General features: G+C 38.4%; 1 protein-coding gene, 1 long non-coding RNA gene and 1 pseudogene across 6 annotated transcripts in view; 2 read left to right on the top strand and 1 right to left on the bottom strand.

The window, feature by feature from the left end:
• The window catches only part of LOC137230884 (uncharacterized), a 46862-nt gene extending 36440 nt beyond the window's left edge, over positions 1–10422 (bottom strand). For 2 of the 3 annotated variants that reach the window (XR_010946285.1, XR_010946283.1), the window contains exons 1-2: positions 8979–10422; positions 4597–4679 (exon numbers count right to left, since the gene is read on the bottom strand). This is a non-coding gene — a long non-coding RNA (uncharacterized lncRNA). Of the gene's footprint in view, positions 1–171; positions 4315–4596; positions 4680–8978 lie in introns of those variants that run through there. The other variant, XR_010946284.1, reaches the window with a different exon arrangement.
• The window catches only part of LOC137230882 (NXPE family member 4-like), a 74901-nt gene extending 63840 nt beyond the window's left edge, over positions 1–11061 (top strand). For 2 of the 3 annotated variants that reach the window (XM_067751091.1, XM_067751088.1), the window contains 4 exons: positions 4207–4937; positions 5440–5501; positions 7789–7998; positions 10414–11061. In XM_067751091.1, coding sequence (XP_067607192.1) covers positions 4258–4937; positions 5440–5501; positions 7789–7998; positions 10414–10949 — 1488 coding nt within the window. In that variant the 5' untranslated portion in view covers positions 4207–4257 and the 3' untranslated portion in view covers positions 10950–11061. The remainder of the gene's footprint in view (positions 1–4206; positions 4938–5439; positions 5502–7788; positions 7999–10413) is intronic. The other variant, XM_067751089.1, reaches the window with a different exon arrangement.
• On the top strand, positions 6959–7387 carry LOC137230883 (large ribosomal subunit protein P1 pseudogene; annotated as a pseudogene).
• Positions 11062–15254: the final 4193 nt, after the last annotated feature.

The following is a 15254-nucleotide window of genomic DNA, read 5'->3' as shown; positions in this document are numbered from 1 at the left end:
GTCTTGAAATCTACTTTTTTTTTTTTTAACATCTTTATTGGGGTATAATTGCTTTACAATGGTGTGTTAGTTTCTGCTTTACAACAAAGTGAATCAGTTATACATATACATATGTTCCCATATGTCTTCCCTCTTGCGTCTCCCTCCCTCCCACCCTCCCTATCCCACCCCTCCAGGCTGTCACAAAGCACCGAGCCAATATCCCTGTGCCGTGCGGCTGCTTCCCACTAGCTATCTACCTTACTACGTTTGTTAGTGTGTATATGTCCATGACTCTCTCTCGCCCTGTCACAGCTCATCCTTCCCCCTACCCATAACCTCAAGTCCGTTCTCCAGTAGGTCTGTGTCTTTATTCCTGTCTTACCCCTAGGTTCTTCATGACATTTTTTTTTTCTTAAATTCCATATATATGTGTTAGCGTACGGTATTTGTCTTTTTCTTTCTGACTTACTTCACTCTGTATGACAGACTCTAGGTCTATCCACCTCATTACAAATAGCTCAATTTCGTTTCCTTTTATGGCTGAGTAATATTCCATTGTATATATGTGCCACATCTTCTTTATCCATTCATCCAATGATGGGCACTTAGGTTCTTTCCATCTCCAGGCTATTGTAAATAGAGCTGCAATGAACATTTTGGTACATGACTCTTTTTGAATTTTGGATTTTTCAGGGTATATGCCCAGTAGTGGGATTGCTGGGTCATATGGTAGTTCTATTTGTAGTTTTTTAAGGAACCTCCATACTGTTCTCAACAGTGGCTGAACCAATTCACATTCCCACCAGCAGTGCAAGAGTGTTCCCTTTTCTCCACACCCTCTCCATCATTTATTGTTTCTAGATTTTTTGATGATGGCCATTCTGACTGGTGTGAGATGATATCTCATTGTAGTTTTGATTTGCATTTCTCTAATGATTAATGATGTTGAGCATTCTTTCATGTGTTTGTTGGCAGTCTGTATATCTTCTTTGGAGAAATGTCTATTTAGGTCTTCTGCCCATTTTGGGGTTGGGTTGTTTGTTTTTTTGTTATTGAGCTGCATGAGCGGCTTGTAAATTTTGGAGATTAATCCTTTGTCAGTTGCTTCATTAGCAAATACTTTCTCCCATTCTGAGGGTTGTCTTTTGGTCTTGTTTATGGTTTCCTTTGCTGTGCAAAAGCTTTGAAGTTTCATTAGGTCCCATTTGTTTATTTTTGTTTTTATTTCCATTACTCTAGGAGGTGGGTCAGAAAGGATCTTGCTGTGATTAATGTCAGAGTGTTCTGTCTATATTTTCCTCTAAGAGTTTGATAGTTTCTGGCCTTACATTTAGGTCTTTAATCCATTTGAAATCTACTTTAACATTAATGTTAGCTTTTTTATGCTTACATGGTATATTGTTTTCCATCCATTCACTTTCAACCTATAGGTATCTTTATACTTAAACTACATTCCTTGTAGATAGCAAATAGTTGGGTCTTGCTGTTTTATCTCTGCCTTTAAAAAAATTTAACACTTCATTTATTAATATCATTCTAGTAAAACTTTCTTTCTAGAATGTATTACTAATCACATAGGTGAAAATATAACAGCTTCACCTTTTTATAAATGAATTATCTCAAATATTGAAACATTGATCACAAATTCATTTAATAAAAATTCTTGCAAAATTTGATAAAACCATAAATTTTAATGCCAAACTATAACTTTTAATATCAAAATATTTTAAATATTTCAAAATATTAAAATATACATAAATGAATGCATTGACTACAGAACATTATTTTATTTATACATACTGTCTTTTAAAAATCTTCACACTCTAGCTATTCCAAAACAGTATTTTTTTTCTTTTGAGTTTGATTACACTACTTTAATCCCAGGAAGAGTATTATCTCTGACTTTTAATGAAGTGTTTAGTCTACTTACTTTTAATGGAATTATTAATATGGGTGGATTTAGGTCCATCATTTTGCTATTTGTTTTCTGCCCAGCCATTCTGGTTTTTATTCCTCTGTTCCCCATTTCCTGCCTTATTTTGGGTTGTTATTTTTGTTGGATTTTTTTAGTATTTCCTTTCAGTTTCTCTATTATTTTACAGCTCTAAGTTGTCTTTCTAAAGTGGTTTCTCTAGAGATTACAATACACTTTCTTAACTTTTAGAGTTAATATTGTGCTACTTCATGTAATCTGTAATAACCTTTCAACCATTTATTTCCATTTATTCCCCCCCATTCTTTATGCTATAGTTGTCATATTATTACAAAATTGTAGTTCTTAAATAATTGTACGCACTTTAAAGAAACTAGGAGATAAACACACAGTATTTTATATTAATACATATATTTATCATTTCTGGTGCTTTTCATTCCTTCCTGAAGATCTATGTGTCTTTTTGGTGTAATTTCACTTCAGCTTGAAGAACTTTAGTTAGCAGTTGTCTCTTTTTTTCTTTTTGATCCCATCGCTGGCATGTGGGATCTTAGTTCTCCTACCAGAGATCGAACCTGTGCCCCCTGCAGTGGAAGTGTGGAGTCTTAACCACTAGACCGCTGGGGAAGCCCCAGCACTTTTTAAAATGCAAGTCCAGTGTTGTCCCTTCTGTAGAGCTAATCACTGTTCTCTACAGGAGAATTAGTCCAATACAAGCTACTCTGCCTTTATTGGAAATTTGGAGATATTACTATGACTCACTGAGTTCTCAGAAATAGAGTTATTGATAAATGCAGTGAACATTGTTAAAGGTCTTGTACATATGCTATAGAACTGTTTTCCAGAAATGTGGTGCCATTCACACCTAAACCAACAGTGAAAGAGAATTTTAGTCTTACTGCATGTTTGCCACACTGGGTAGCTCATTTTTAGAGATACTTGCCTGGGATTAAAACCTGACTCTGTTGCTGACTAGCTATACAAGCTTGGCTAAGTCCCTTAACTTCGCTGTGAACCAGTTTCATCATCTGAAAATTGGGTCATAAAAATAAATACCCCATATATTATTGTGAGGATTAATTGGCTAACATATGAAAAACATTTGGCATTGTACCTGGCACATAATAAATGTTTGCTATTACTGTCTCTTATTTGATAAATTAAAATGTTTTTATTTTTTAAAATCTTCACGTGTCAAATAATAAAACAGTAACAATGTTAATCATAGTTAGTCCAGTACAAGCTATTCTGCCTTTATTGGAAATTTGGAGATATTACTATGAAAGATTTATACCAAAAAGTGTTCTTTACAGAATCGTAAGTAATAGAGAAAAGCTGAATGCAATAAATATCTAAAAAGACAGGAATAAGTAAAATATTCCATAGGCTGGAATATTATGTGGTCCTTTGACATAAGGTGGAAAGTTTTTAATTACACTTTTTTTTAAATCAAAATTCATTGGTAAATATTCAGTTTATTCACAATCATGTGAAATTGTTATATAGAGGATGAGATAAAATCACCCAAACGGCAAGAGTAGTTATCAATGGTTGGTGTGACTGACTTTTATTTCCTATAGAATTGTGGCATTCTCTCATTTTTAATAATAAATCAGTGTTATTTTATGATTAGAAAATAAATATTTTATAAGCCTATGCTTCTTATGTGCTGTTAGCTAAAGCAATCTGAAAATTACTAATAAATATCACAATTTAATCAAAGTGTAAAAAGTGAAATAGAAAAAAATAGATAATTGTATATTACATAAAATTTCCATGCTTCTTAAACATTTTCTTAAGGATTTATTTAAATGACTGAATTCTAGTTTTAAGATAAAAAATAATTGAACAATAAACATTTGTTCTCTGCTATGCAGTTAAAAAGCATTTTCTCGTTTGGTCTCCATGACTGCCCAGTGAAAGTATATTTTATGATCACCACTTTAAGGAAAAAGATCCCAGGGCTCTTTAGGGTGGAGTGGCTCATTCAAAATAGATTAGCCACTGATGGGAGTTCCCTGGCAATCCAATGCTTAGGACTCTGCACTTTCACTCCCAAGGAACTTGGAGTTCAATCCCTGGTCAGGGAACTAAAATCCTGCAAGTCATGCAGTGCAGCCAAAAAAAAAAAAAAAAAAAAAAAAAAAAAACAGAAATAGTGAAATCTCAATATATTTTTAATTTTTGTACCTCCCATCATTTTATAAAAGAGAAGCTGGCTAACCTACCAAAATTATTACATTAAATAAGCACATTTTCTTTGTTCTTTATTGTATTCCTTGTCATTTCAGTTATGGACTGTACTCAAGTTGCCCATCTCCCTCCATCACAAGAATTTCATCATGAAATCGTGTCCTGCAGCACCACTGGATCCAGCAGTTTCACCAACAGAGACTGAGCTGAGAATAAAGGGGATCAAGGAGAAACTAGACCAGCTGATCCCACCCAGACCCTTCACCAACGTGAGCTCCACCACCAGCGCCACACACAGCAAAGCCACCCTCCTCAGCCCTCGAGACACATACTGCAGGGGGGATCAGCTAGACGTCCTGCTGGAGGTGAGGGACCACTTGGGACGCAGGAAGGAATATGGCGGGGATTTCCTGAGGGCCAGGATGTCCTCCCCAGCCCTGAAGGCAGGCGCTTCGGCAAAGGTGACAGACTTCAACAATGGCACCTACCTTGTCAGCTTCACCCTGTTCTGGGAGGGCCGGGTGTCTCTGTCTGTCCTGCTCATCCTCCCCAGTGAAGGGGTGTCGGCTCTCTGGAGGGCAAGGAACCAAGGCTATGACAGAGTGATCTTCACAGGCCAGTTTGCCAATGGCACCTCCCATGTCAATACTGATTGCGCCCTGGTTTTAAATTCAAGTGCTGAACTGTGTGAGTACCTGGATAGTCGAGACCAAGAAGCCTTCTACTGCGTGAAGCCTCCACATATACCCTGTGCTGCACTCACCCACATGCATTCCAAAAACAAGGCCGTGTCTTATCTTAGCAAACAAGAAAGAAGCCTCTTTGAAAGGTAAATAATTATTTCTGGAGACTACCCGGGCAAATATAGTAATGATTTGGCCTATCTGTTGATCTAAAGGAAACTACTATGAGTATATCAACTTAGGGACTCTGTGAAGAGCCATTTTAGAAAAGGTCTATGAATTCATTTGGGGACAGTGCCCACTCTCCAGTAGTCCCTAAAGGTTTGGGATATTTAACACTTATCATTGAAACAAAAAATATAAATAAAATAAAAATTAAAAGAGGAGGAGAAATAGACATGTGTGAATATGCATGGGATCTAATATATTTTTTCTGCTTCTCAAAAACTTACCTTGTACACTTTCTGGGGATCTGTACTCCCTGGACTAATAGGCCAAGAAATGTAAATTTAATAAATGTTTTGGAACCGTGGGCAAAGTAGTCAGTTATTATCACAAGAAATAACTGAAGCAATGGGTAATGTGGCTTCTTGTGTTTCCTGATCTTGGGGCCACCTGCAGATTAATTTCTATATTTGTCTCGTTAAGGTCAAATGTGGGTATAGAGATGATGGAAAAGTTTGGCGCCATTACTGTCTCCAAATGCAACAGTAAGTTCTCCCTGTGTTTGACGGGTGGTACTTAGTACTAGTCCCATTTAAAGCATTTCTTCTTTTTGCGGACTTATTCACTATTACCTGTCCTATTGTTACTCTGCTTATCAGGCTGGTCTATGGTAGGTCAAGATGCCAGTTACCTAAGTGAATAAATGAATAGAATCATAAACCTGTTTTATAACTCTCATCATGAGGGCTTCCCTGGTGGTGCAGTGGTTAAGAATCCGCCTGCCAATGCAGGGGACATGGGTTTGAGCCCTGGTCCAGGAAGATCCCACATGTCACGGAGCCCTGGTCCAGGAAGATCCCACATATCACGGAGCAACTAAGATCCCACATGTCACGTGAGCCACAACTACTGAGCCTGTGCTCTAGAGCCCACGAGACACAACTACTGAGCCCACGTGCCACAACTACTGAAGCCCGTGTGCCTAGAGCCCATGCTCCACAGCAAGAGAAGCCACCGCAATGAGAAGCCTGTGCACCACAAGGAAGAGTAGCCCCCGCTCGCCACAACTAGAGAAAGCCCACGTGCAGTAACGAAGACCTAACACAGCCAAAAATAATAAAAATAAATAAATAAATATAACTCTCATCATCAATCTTATCATTATCTATCAGGCAACAGATAACCTGCCCATCAGACACATCAACCTTCAAATGTCAAAACTCTCTCCTAATTTGCACCTAGGTCTTATTCCCAAACCACCACCATCAGCACTTCCCACATTGCTACAAGCACAAGAATCACCATCTAGAGGTTTCTAACCTGCCCTCTATAAGTCAATTCATTACAATTTCCCCCTCTTTGTCTTTGCCGCCTTTCAAACATTTTAACATATAAAATAGCAATTCCACACTTATATTTATTAATTGCTCTTCAATTTCTTTGGCTCAAAACATCCTAGGAAATCATTATCTAAAATGATTTAAGGCAAGAACTTTTGTGTCCCTTTAAATTCGACATTAACAACTTGCTAATTGCTACTGAACTCATTTACACTGAAGTGTATATACGACCTACAGGTAGAAATGGCATTTTTCACCCAGGATACACAAGGATACTCATACCGGTTATTAAAATATTAAACCACTTCCTTTGGTTGGTGGATAATCACTGCCCCAAGACCACCAAGGCTAGATACGTCAGTCCATCAGATTCCCAGACTCTTCACAAACCAGTGACTAACGGGTTAATACCTGGCCTGTTCTGGACCTCCAGGACTCTGCTCCAGCCTACAGCCATATCCATGTGGACTGTCCAGGTCCCAAACCAAATTAGTTTTTAATTTTTTTTATATTTCCATGCACTTAACTCAAAGGATTTACAGTTTGATTGTGGCATTTAAGACACTATGACAGTCCTCAGCTGCCGCTAAGGTGCTCCATCCTTCCGAGGAAGCTAAAGCCGCGTTGGGGAGAGGCCCTCACTTCATCTGGCGACAAGCACCACACCCGGCAGCCCCCATTTAGCACTCGCCCCCACCATGGCCTCTGTCTCGGAGTTCACCTGCATCTACTTGGCCCTCATCCTGCACGACGCTGAGGTGACGGTCATGGAGGATAAGATCAATGCCCTCATTAAAGCAGCTGGTGTAAATGTTGAACCTTTCTGGCCAGGCTTGTTTGCAAAGGCTTTGGCGAATGTCAACATCGGGAGCCTCATCTGCAACGTGGGGACTGGTGGACCTACCCCAGCAGCTGGTGCTGCCCCAGCAGCAGGTCCCGCCCGCCCCACCACTGCTGCCCCAGCTGAAAAGAAGAAAGTGGAAGCAAAGAAAGAAGAATCTGAAGAGTCTGATGATGACATGGGCTTTGGTCTTTTTGACTAAACCTCTTTAGTAACACGTTCAATAAAAATCTGAGCTCTTTGAAAGAAAGAAAAACAGAAACAAAAAACACACTAGGACAGTGTGTGATAAACTTGGGGGTAAAGTGGGATAAAATGACAAGATAATTGAGTTTTCATTACTAAGCAAGAATTGATGTCTTTCCTTTCATAAGAAGGCAAACAAATACTTAAATTTTACCTAGAAGGTCTTTTTCCTGGGAGAAATCTTGTTCTCTGTAATGAACATTAATGGGTATCATTTAGAAAATTCTTATCAGAGAAAATTTTTTCTGAAAAATAAGTATTCCATTAAGATAATGATGCTTCAATAAGGCTTTTCCTCCATCCTCACACCCTATTAAAAGGATACTTAGAAAAGACAGTTGGTTCTTAATAAATACTGATGGGTAAAGTGATATTTTAGAAGATCCTATCTTGTTGATTCTTTAGCAGAAAAGACAGCTCCAATGAAAAAGAAATGCAAGTTTGGAATGGCATCCACAATCCCCAGTGGATATGTCTGGAAAGACACATGGAATCCTGTCTCCTGTAGTTTGGCTCCAATCGAAATGAAAGAATGCCTGAGAGGAAAATTCATACATCTAATGGGAGATTCCACGATCCGCCAGTGGATTGAATACTTCAAAAGCAGTATCAAGAGTATGCCTGTCTAAGTTATTACTCATATCCTTTTCAGAAACATCTTTTTCATTTCAAGGGGAGAAATGAATATGGGAAATGCCTCTTCTTTTTCATATTTGTTAATCACAGCACACCAACACTTTTCACAAAACATCATTGTCTTTTCTTTAAAAGAATACATTTATTGACTAGAAGGGAGCCAGTTTAGAAAAAGGTTTACTCCATGCCTATCCCTGCAAAATTCACACTTCAGTATTTATCCAGCATGCTCAGAAAATCATGGACAGAGCAGACAATGATAAGATATTATACTGTCCACCTTCTACAGATGGCATGATGATTAAGGGTGTGGATTCTAAATCCAGATGTCTTGGGATCAAAATATGGCCTCTACATGTCCTAGCTGGATGGGCTTGGGCAAGTTACATAACTACATAGTGATTTTGTCCTTAGTTCCCTCATCTGTAAAATGGAGATGAAAATAGTACCCACCTGGTAAAATGAGGTAATATACACAATGCATTTAGAATACCGTTTGCTACATACTAAGTTCCCTTTGGTGTAAGCTGTCATCACTATTATTATATCATGGAAGCACAGATGCTAGGAGTAAGATAATGGCTTCACATCAGGTAGGCACAGTGGTTAAAAGTAGGGGCTTTGGAGCCTAACAGACCTAGATTGTGCCACTTAGAAGCCATGACCTTGGGCATAGTACTTATTTTCCTCATCAATGAACTAAAAATAACAACAGCATCTGGCGGCGGTTATAAAGAGTAAATGAGGTAATGGTTATAAAATATTTAACACATTGCAAGACACATGAGCACTCAGAAAGTGCCCAGTAAACAACAGCTATTGCAATGATTATCATTAGTTCACATCAGAGTTGGGGCTAGAATTCATTTGCTAGAATCCTAGTCCAGTTGCTCCTTTTACTAAACCAAGAATGCATCAATACTAATTCAGAATCCACTAGTAGATCTTAGCACTCTTACCTAGAAAACTGTCACTGCCTGTCCTGGACCCTGGCTTTTACCACTGGGGACAGTGCAGCTGGTGTGGCTCCCTGTTGGCCTTCCTGACAGGATGCCACTCTTGTGATCTCCAACTTAGGGTGTAAGCTGATCCTCCCAGTAAAAAGTGAAAATCAGTAGGGCCTTGGATCCCCTCCAACAGAAGGGGAGAGTTTTAAATTGTGACCTCTGGTAAATGACTAAACTCCACCAGACCTCAGTTTCCTCATCTATAAAATTAAGGGTCTGGGGATAACCTCTAGCATCACATCCTATAACTGTGGGTCTCTTAGTTTATAGAAAGTACTAAATTATTGAGCTACCTACCCTCTTGGCTGACCTTTCAAGTTGTGGTAGCAAAACATCTGTTGCACATATTGTTAAAAGTTAAATTGTATGGCTACAGTGTGCTTTGGAAAAGGAAACTGAAATATGTTAGAAGCGGAATGAAGAAAAAATTCTGCCCTTTTCCTCCACCCAACCCTCCAGCATCACTATTTTCAAACCACACTGGTTAAGATTTTAAGTGCAGCCCTTTACTTCTAAGATGATACATGTTACAAAGCATTAATAATCCTTTACTACACATTTTCCTCAGAAGTTCTAGCTACAAAGCAGCTGGCCTTGATAGTTTGACAAGGGTCTAATTAATACGATGAAAAATGAAGGGACTTCATTTTCTTCTATCCATATTATACTTTTCAAAAGTTTTAAGATTGGGTAGACTACTTTCACAAGAATTGTGAGAAACTTCAAGTTTAGGTACAGATTCTGTCACTTACTAGTTGTGTAATCTTGAACAGGTCATTTCATCTCTTGGTTTTCTTTTCTACAATATGGCAATTAAATACATATATGCATATATATTGAGCTTTGAAGTAAATGAATATATCAGTCCTAATAAATGCTTTGTAAACTGTAAAGTCCTTCACAAATGAGTAGTAATATTATTATTATAGATGATGTATTCAGTGCCATTTCATGCATATGTAAAAGAAACACAGAAGTATAAAATATAATTCCAGTCTTAAGGGAACTTACAGAGGACTTGGGGAAATAGGGCTACTTGTTTTTTGAAATATAAAGACATCAATTGGTATCTTTCTCTATCTTCAAATGAACTTAGTCTATAGTTAGCAAAACGTACAAAACTAATACCCACAAAAGTGACTCCATTATCCTCCAGTGAAGTGATCTCAGTGCTCACCATCGCCAGTCAATTTGGTTCTACATGGTTCTACAGAGGGGCAGATATAATTTCTTATTTGTATAACACTTTTGGTTGCTCAATAATTTTCAAACTATTCTCTCATTTAAACCTATAATAAATTAGTCAGGATTAACTTATTTAATCATAAACACCAAATCTTTTCTTCTATTTTTATGACCTTTGTAACTTTTTTTCCTTTGTCATCAGCCCTGAAGTCAGTGGATCTGCATGAATCTGGAAAATTTCAAAAACAATTTGCTGTGGACTTGGACAAGAATATCAAAATCCAGTGGCAAAAGCATAGTTACCCCTTGGTTGTATCACTGGCCTATTCAGTCAAAGAGATTGAGTACATCGCTCGGGTTATTGACAGAACTGGAGGAGGAAAAAGTACTATCATTGTTATCTCTCTGGGCCAGCACTTCAGACCCTTTCCCATTAATGTTTTTCTCCGAAGGGCCCTCAGTATCCATGATGCAGTTCAGCGCCTTCTTCTGAGAAGCCCAGACACTATGGTTATCATCAAGGCAGAAAACATCAGGGAGATGCACACTGATGTGGAGAGATTTAGTGACTTTCATGGTTACATCCAATATCTTGCCATAAAGGACATTTTTCAGGATCTCAATGTGAGCATTATTGATGCCTGGGATATAACAATTGCATATGGCACAAATAATGTCCACCCATCCCAATCTGTAGTCAGAAATCAGATTAATATATTGTTAAACTTTATTTGCTAGATAAAACATATCGCTTTAATTTAGTCACTTAATTAAAGACATCTATTAAGTGTTTGCTATCATGCCAGATGCTGTTGGCTCTGAACTCTCAATTAAAAAGAGAAAATCTGCACTATGGCTGATTTATTAACCAGCAACTCAACCAAATCAGTTATTTCTAATTTGGGCTTCCACTTACAAATAAACACAAAAATACTTATGAAAAGGAGCTACACTTCTTGATCAGAGTCATGCCACTTTTCACAAGCAGGAAGTCAAGACACCTAATGGTTAAAAGTTCTCTGTGATGCATGGAAATTCAGAGCAATAAAGTCATTATAAAATAAATATTTGGAGAAAGTAGTCCCATTTCCTTATTTACGAGACAAGTTCAAGATGATTTCCAAGTGGGAAGAGAAGCCTTTTGAGGCAATGCTCCCTGTACATGGTCCTGAAGGAGCAACAGAATTTGAAGCAAGACCCTCTGGATACTGAAAGCCTCTGACATTTCTCTCCCTAGAGGGACTCCCACTGCTAGGAGCTGATCTATTCTATAGAATTTATCCTTTAGGAATACCAGATAAAAGAGTTGAAAGCACAGTGCTCTAGGATTCAGAGAGCCGGGCTTCAGTCCTTCTGTTGACAGTACTTACATAACTTTGGATAAGTCACTTCAGCTCTCTGGGCCTCAGTTTCTGAAACGAAGGAGTTAGTCGGAGATTTGTGATTTTCAAACCTTGCTCTGTACAGCTCTGGGTGGTGCTGCAGGTACTGCCTGGAGGGACAGGAGTTAGGAGAAGTGCTCAGTGCACAGGGTACCAGTTCTTCCACACCACTTCAGCCAGAATATCAGCCATTTTTACCCATGTTTATTGGGCTTCTGGGTAGGCTTTTGATTTGAAAAAAAGGTTCTACCGCTTAAAATGTTTGAAAACCATAATGTAGATAATCAACATTGGTTTCTATAATCTACACATATGGGTTACTATTTTCATCACCCTCACTTGCATTGTAATAGGCCTTCCCAAAATTTGACCGAAAAAGAATATGAGAATTTCAGTTGAATAGGGTGATATAATTATTATAAAGTATTTTGGTATAATATCCTTCTTTAATTTTTCCCTCTAAACCATGCCCCAGATATCACTGGGCCCCTGACATACTCTTGTTCCATCTAGGAAAAGACAATTATAATAGGAATATCTTAAATCCATTTATCCAGTTTCCTTCAGGAAAGGGATAATAATTTTTCTACTTATTTGCCCATGAACCACAATTCACAGTTCAGTGCCCAGTAAACAGATGGTTAAAAATAGTAAGTCCCTTATCATGTGTCAGGAACTATTCAAGACTTTAGGGATACAGTGGTCCAAAAGGCACATGAATTTTTTGCCATCAAAGAACTTATATTGTAATAAAGGAAAAAGATAAACAAAAAAGATATAAAATAATCCCACACTACTAAAGTAGTATGAACAAAGTATATAATAGGGTAATGTGATGCAGAGTGACAGCATGGTGGTGATGGAGGTGACTAGTTAGAGCATTTCAAAAAGGCACCTCAGAGGAGAAGCCATTACAAGCGAGATCAAAATAATGGAAAGGAGGCATCCATGAGACAAACTGAAGACAGCAATCCTTAAGAAAGAATGGCAAGTACCAAACCCCTGAGACATGATGGAGCTTAGTTTATTTAAAGAACAGGAGACCATTATGCCTGGAGTATTGTCAGTGCGAGAAGTATGGAGGGAGAAGAAGTTAGAGAGGAAGGTAGGGACCAGATCACATGTGGCCTTTGTAGTCTATGGCAAGGAGTTTGAATTCTATCCTAATTATAATGGGAAGGCAACTGAGGGAGGGAGAAAAGGAAGGAAAATAAGAGAGAGGGTAGGAAAGAGAGAAGGAAGAAAAGAAGGAGAAAGAGAAGGAAGAAAATAAAGGGAGGGAGGGAGGGAAAGAATAGGGAGGGAGGAAGGGGAGAGGAAGGGAGAGAGAGAAAGAGAAAGGGAGAGCGAGAGAGAAAAGAAGGAAAGAAAGAAGGGAGGGAGGGAGAGAGGGACTGGTAACATAACTCAGGCATCATCACAGACTGCTATAGTTGCTAACGTCAGAATGAACAACAGTTGTGAAACCATGGAACTTTGGAACAGCATCTGTTTTCTTTTATTAATAAAGTGACTTTCCATTACCACTCTCCAATTGGGTAAGGTTGGCAAGGTCACTGAAGGTCTTGCTAAAGGGTCAGATTTTTTTTTAAAGAACACAGAGGACTATAATTTTAGAAGAGCAACTAAAATTAGAATGTGACCCAGAGATTTTTTTTTGAAAGAAAAGAAAAGAGAAGAAGTATTTGTTTGTAATGTGTGAACCCTAAGAGGAAGTGCAAGCTCAGGGTAATGCATTCAGAATGATAGACCTCAGAAGTGAGCACTTTCTAGCGGAAATCCAAAATGATTTCAGTTCTTCCCAAAAATGAATCAGTTTTTCTCAAAATGAATCATTATAAACACAGAGTAACTGTTGCCACGTCTGCTTGATGTTTGGTGGGTCACTTCCTGTCTGAGATGCTTGCGCAGTATGTCTGTAGCAACTGCAAACTGGTCTTCCAATGAGAGAAACAAGTAAAAATTACTGGCACACAGCCTTTTGGATAGAATGGATTCTTAGACAAGATGGATAAATATTTCTAAAGGAAACAAAAAGGTAAATATTTCCAAGGGAAATGATTATTATCAAGAGGTAAGGATGTTAAAGAGTATACTGAGAAGAAACTGACAATATTAAAAATTACAGGACGTCTGATATAAAAAATTATTACACTCTGATAAACGAGTGACTGTAAGATAGAAGGAAACTCTATATTGTACCCTTAGGGAAGACAGAGGGTATCCAAGGAAGGAGCAACTTGGAAGGAGCCCTCCCCAAGGCTAGAATTCAGACCCTGCTGAGGAAGATGTAGTTCAGCCCACTGGGCAGCGGAAAAGATCACTGGTTTGTCCAGGTCACAGATGGTCTGCAATTGCTGGGCAAGCAGAAAGTGACCCTCTGTAGTGCAGATGGAATACAGGTGATCGGCAAGCAGGGATGGGGGCATGTAAAGTGGGCGGGGGTCAGGACAGCTGACCTGCCCAGGGACCTAGAGAGGGAATCGGGGCCTGAGCAAGCAGGAGGCCTTCACTGGCAGGAAGCCACAGATTGTCGTTTTCTGTGTACGAAAGCCAGGGAAAGTTATTGTTGGGAAAGGACAAGCCTACAAGGTCACTGAGAAATTGCCTGGTTCTAGGAACAAGACAGGAAGAGCTCCACTGGAACTCTCCATACTCACAATGCCCACCCACTGTTGTAGGCAGTGACAGGGGATAGTGCCTTCCTCCTGTACTGTCCCTCCAATGCCCTCTAATGACAAAGCTCGACAACACGCTCACCTTAAGGAGAGGTACTTAAAATAATTCTGTCTGTCACTGCAGAGAATATACTGATGGGTGAATTTGGAGCTGAGAGGCAATGCATTGATAACTGTGACAGTCATCAACCCACTCCTTTTTACTGGGCCATTTCCTTAGGAAACAACAAGACCATGCTCTAATAATAGTTATGATATTTTGCATCTTTAAAAAAAAAGTAAACAGAGGCTAAACAATATGTTACTAAATAACCAATGGAACACTGAAAAAATCACAGAGGAAATCAAAAATACCTAGAGACAAAGACAACAAAAACATGATGATCCAAAACCTATGGGATGCAGCAAAAGCAGTTCTAAGAGGGAAGTTTATAGCAATACAATCTTACCTCAAGAAACAAAAAAATCTCAAATAAACAACCAAACCTTACAACTAAAGCAACTAGAGAAAGGAGAACAAACAAAACCCAAAGTTGGTAGAAGGAGAGAAATCATAAAGATCAAAGCAGTTATAAATGAAATAGATATGAAGAAAAGAATAGCAAAGATCAATGAAACTGAAAGCTGGATCTTTGAGAACATAAACAAAATTGATAAACATTGAGCCAGATTAATCAAGAAAAATAGGGAGAGGACTCAACTCAATAAAATCAGAAGTGAAAAAGGAGAAGTTACAACAGACACCACAGAAATACAGAGGATCATAAGATACTACTAGAAGCAAATATATGCCAATAAAATGGACAACATGGACGAAATGGACAAATTCTTAGAAAGGTACAACCTTCCAAGACTGAACCAGGGAGAAATAGACAATATGAACAGAACAATCATAAGTACTGAAATTGAAACAGTGATTAAAAATCTTCCAACAAACGAAAGTCCAGGACCAGATGGTTTCACAGGCAAATTCTATCAAATAT

This window comes from Pseudorca crassidens, chromosome 9 (genome assembly GCF_039906515.1).
Source record: "Pseudorca crassidens isolate mPseCra1 chromosome 9, mPseCra1.hap1, whole genome shotgun sequence".
Taxonomy (NCBI): Eukaryota; Metazoa; Chordata; class Mammalia; order Artiodactyla; family Delphinidae; genus Pseudorca; species Pseudorca crassidens.
Note: the sequence above shows the minus strand (reverse complement) of the source record. Positions and strands in the feature narration are given on the sequence as shown.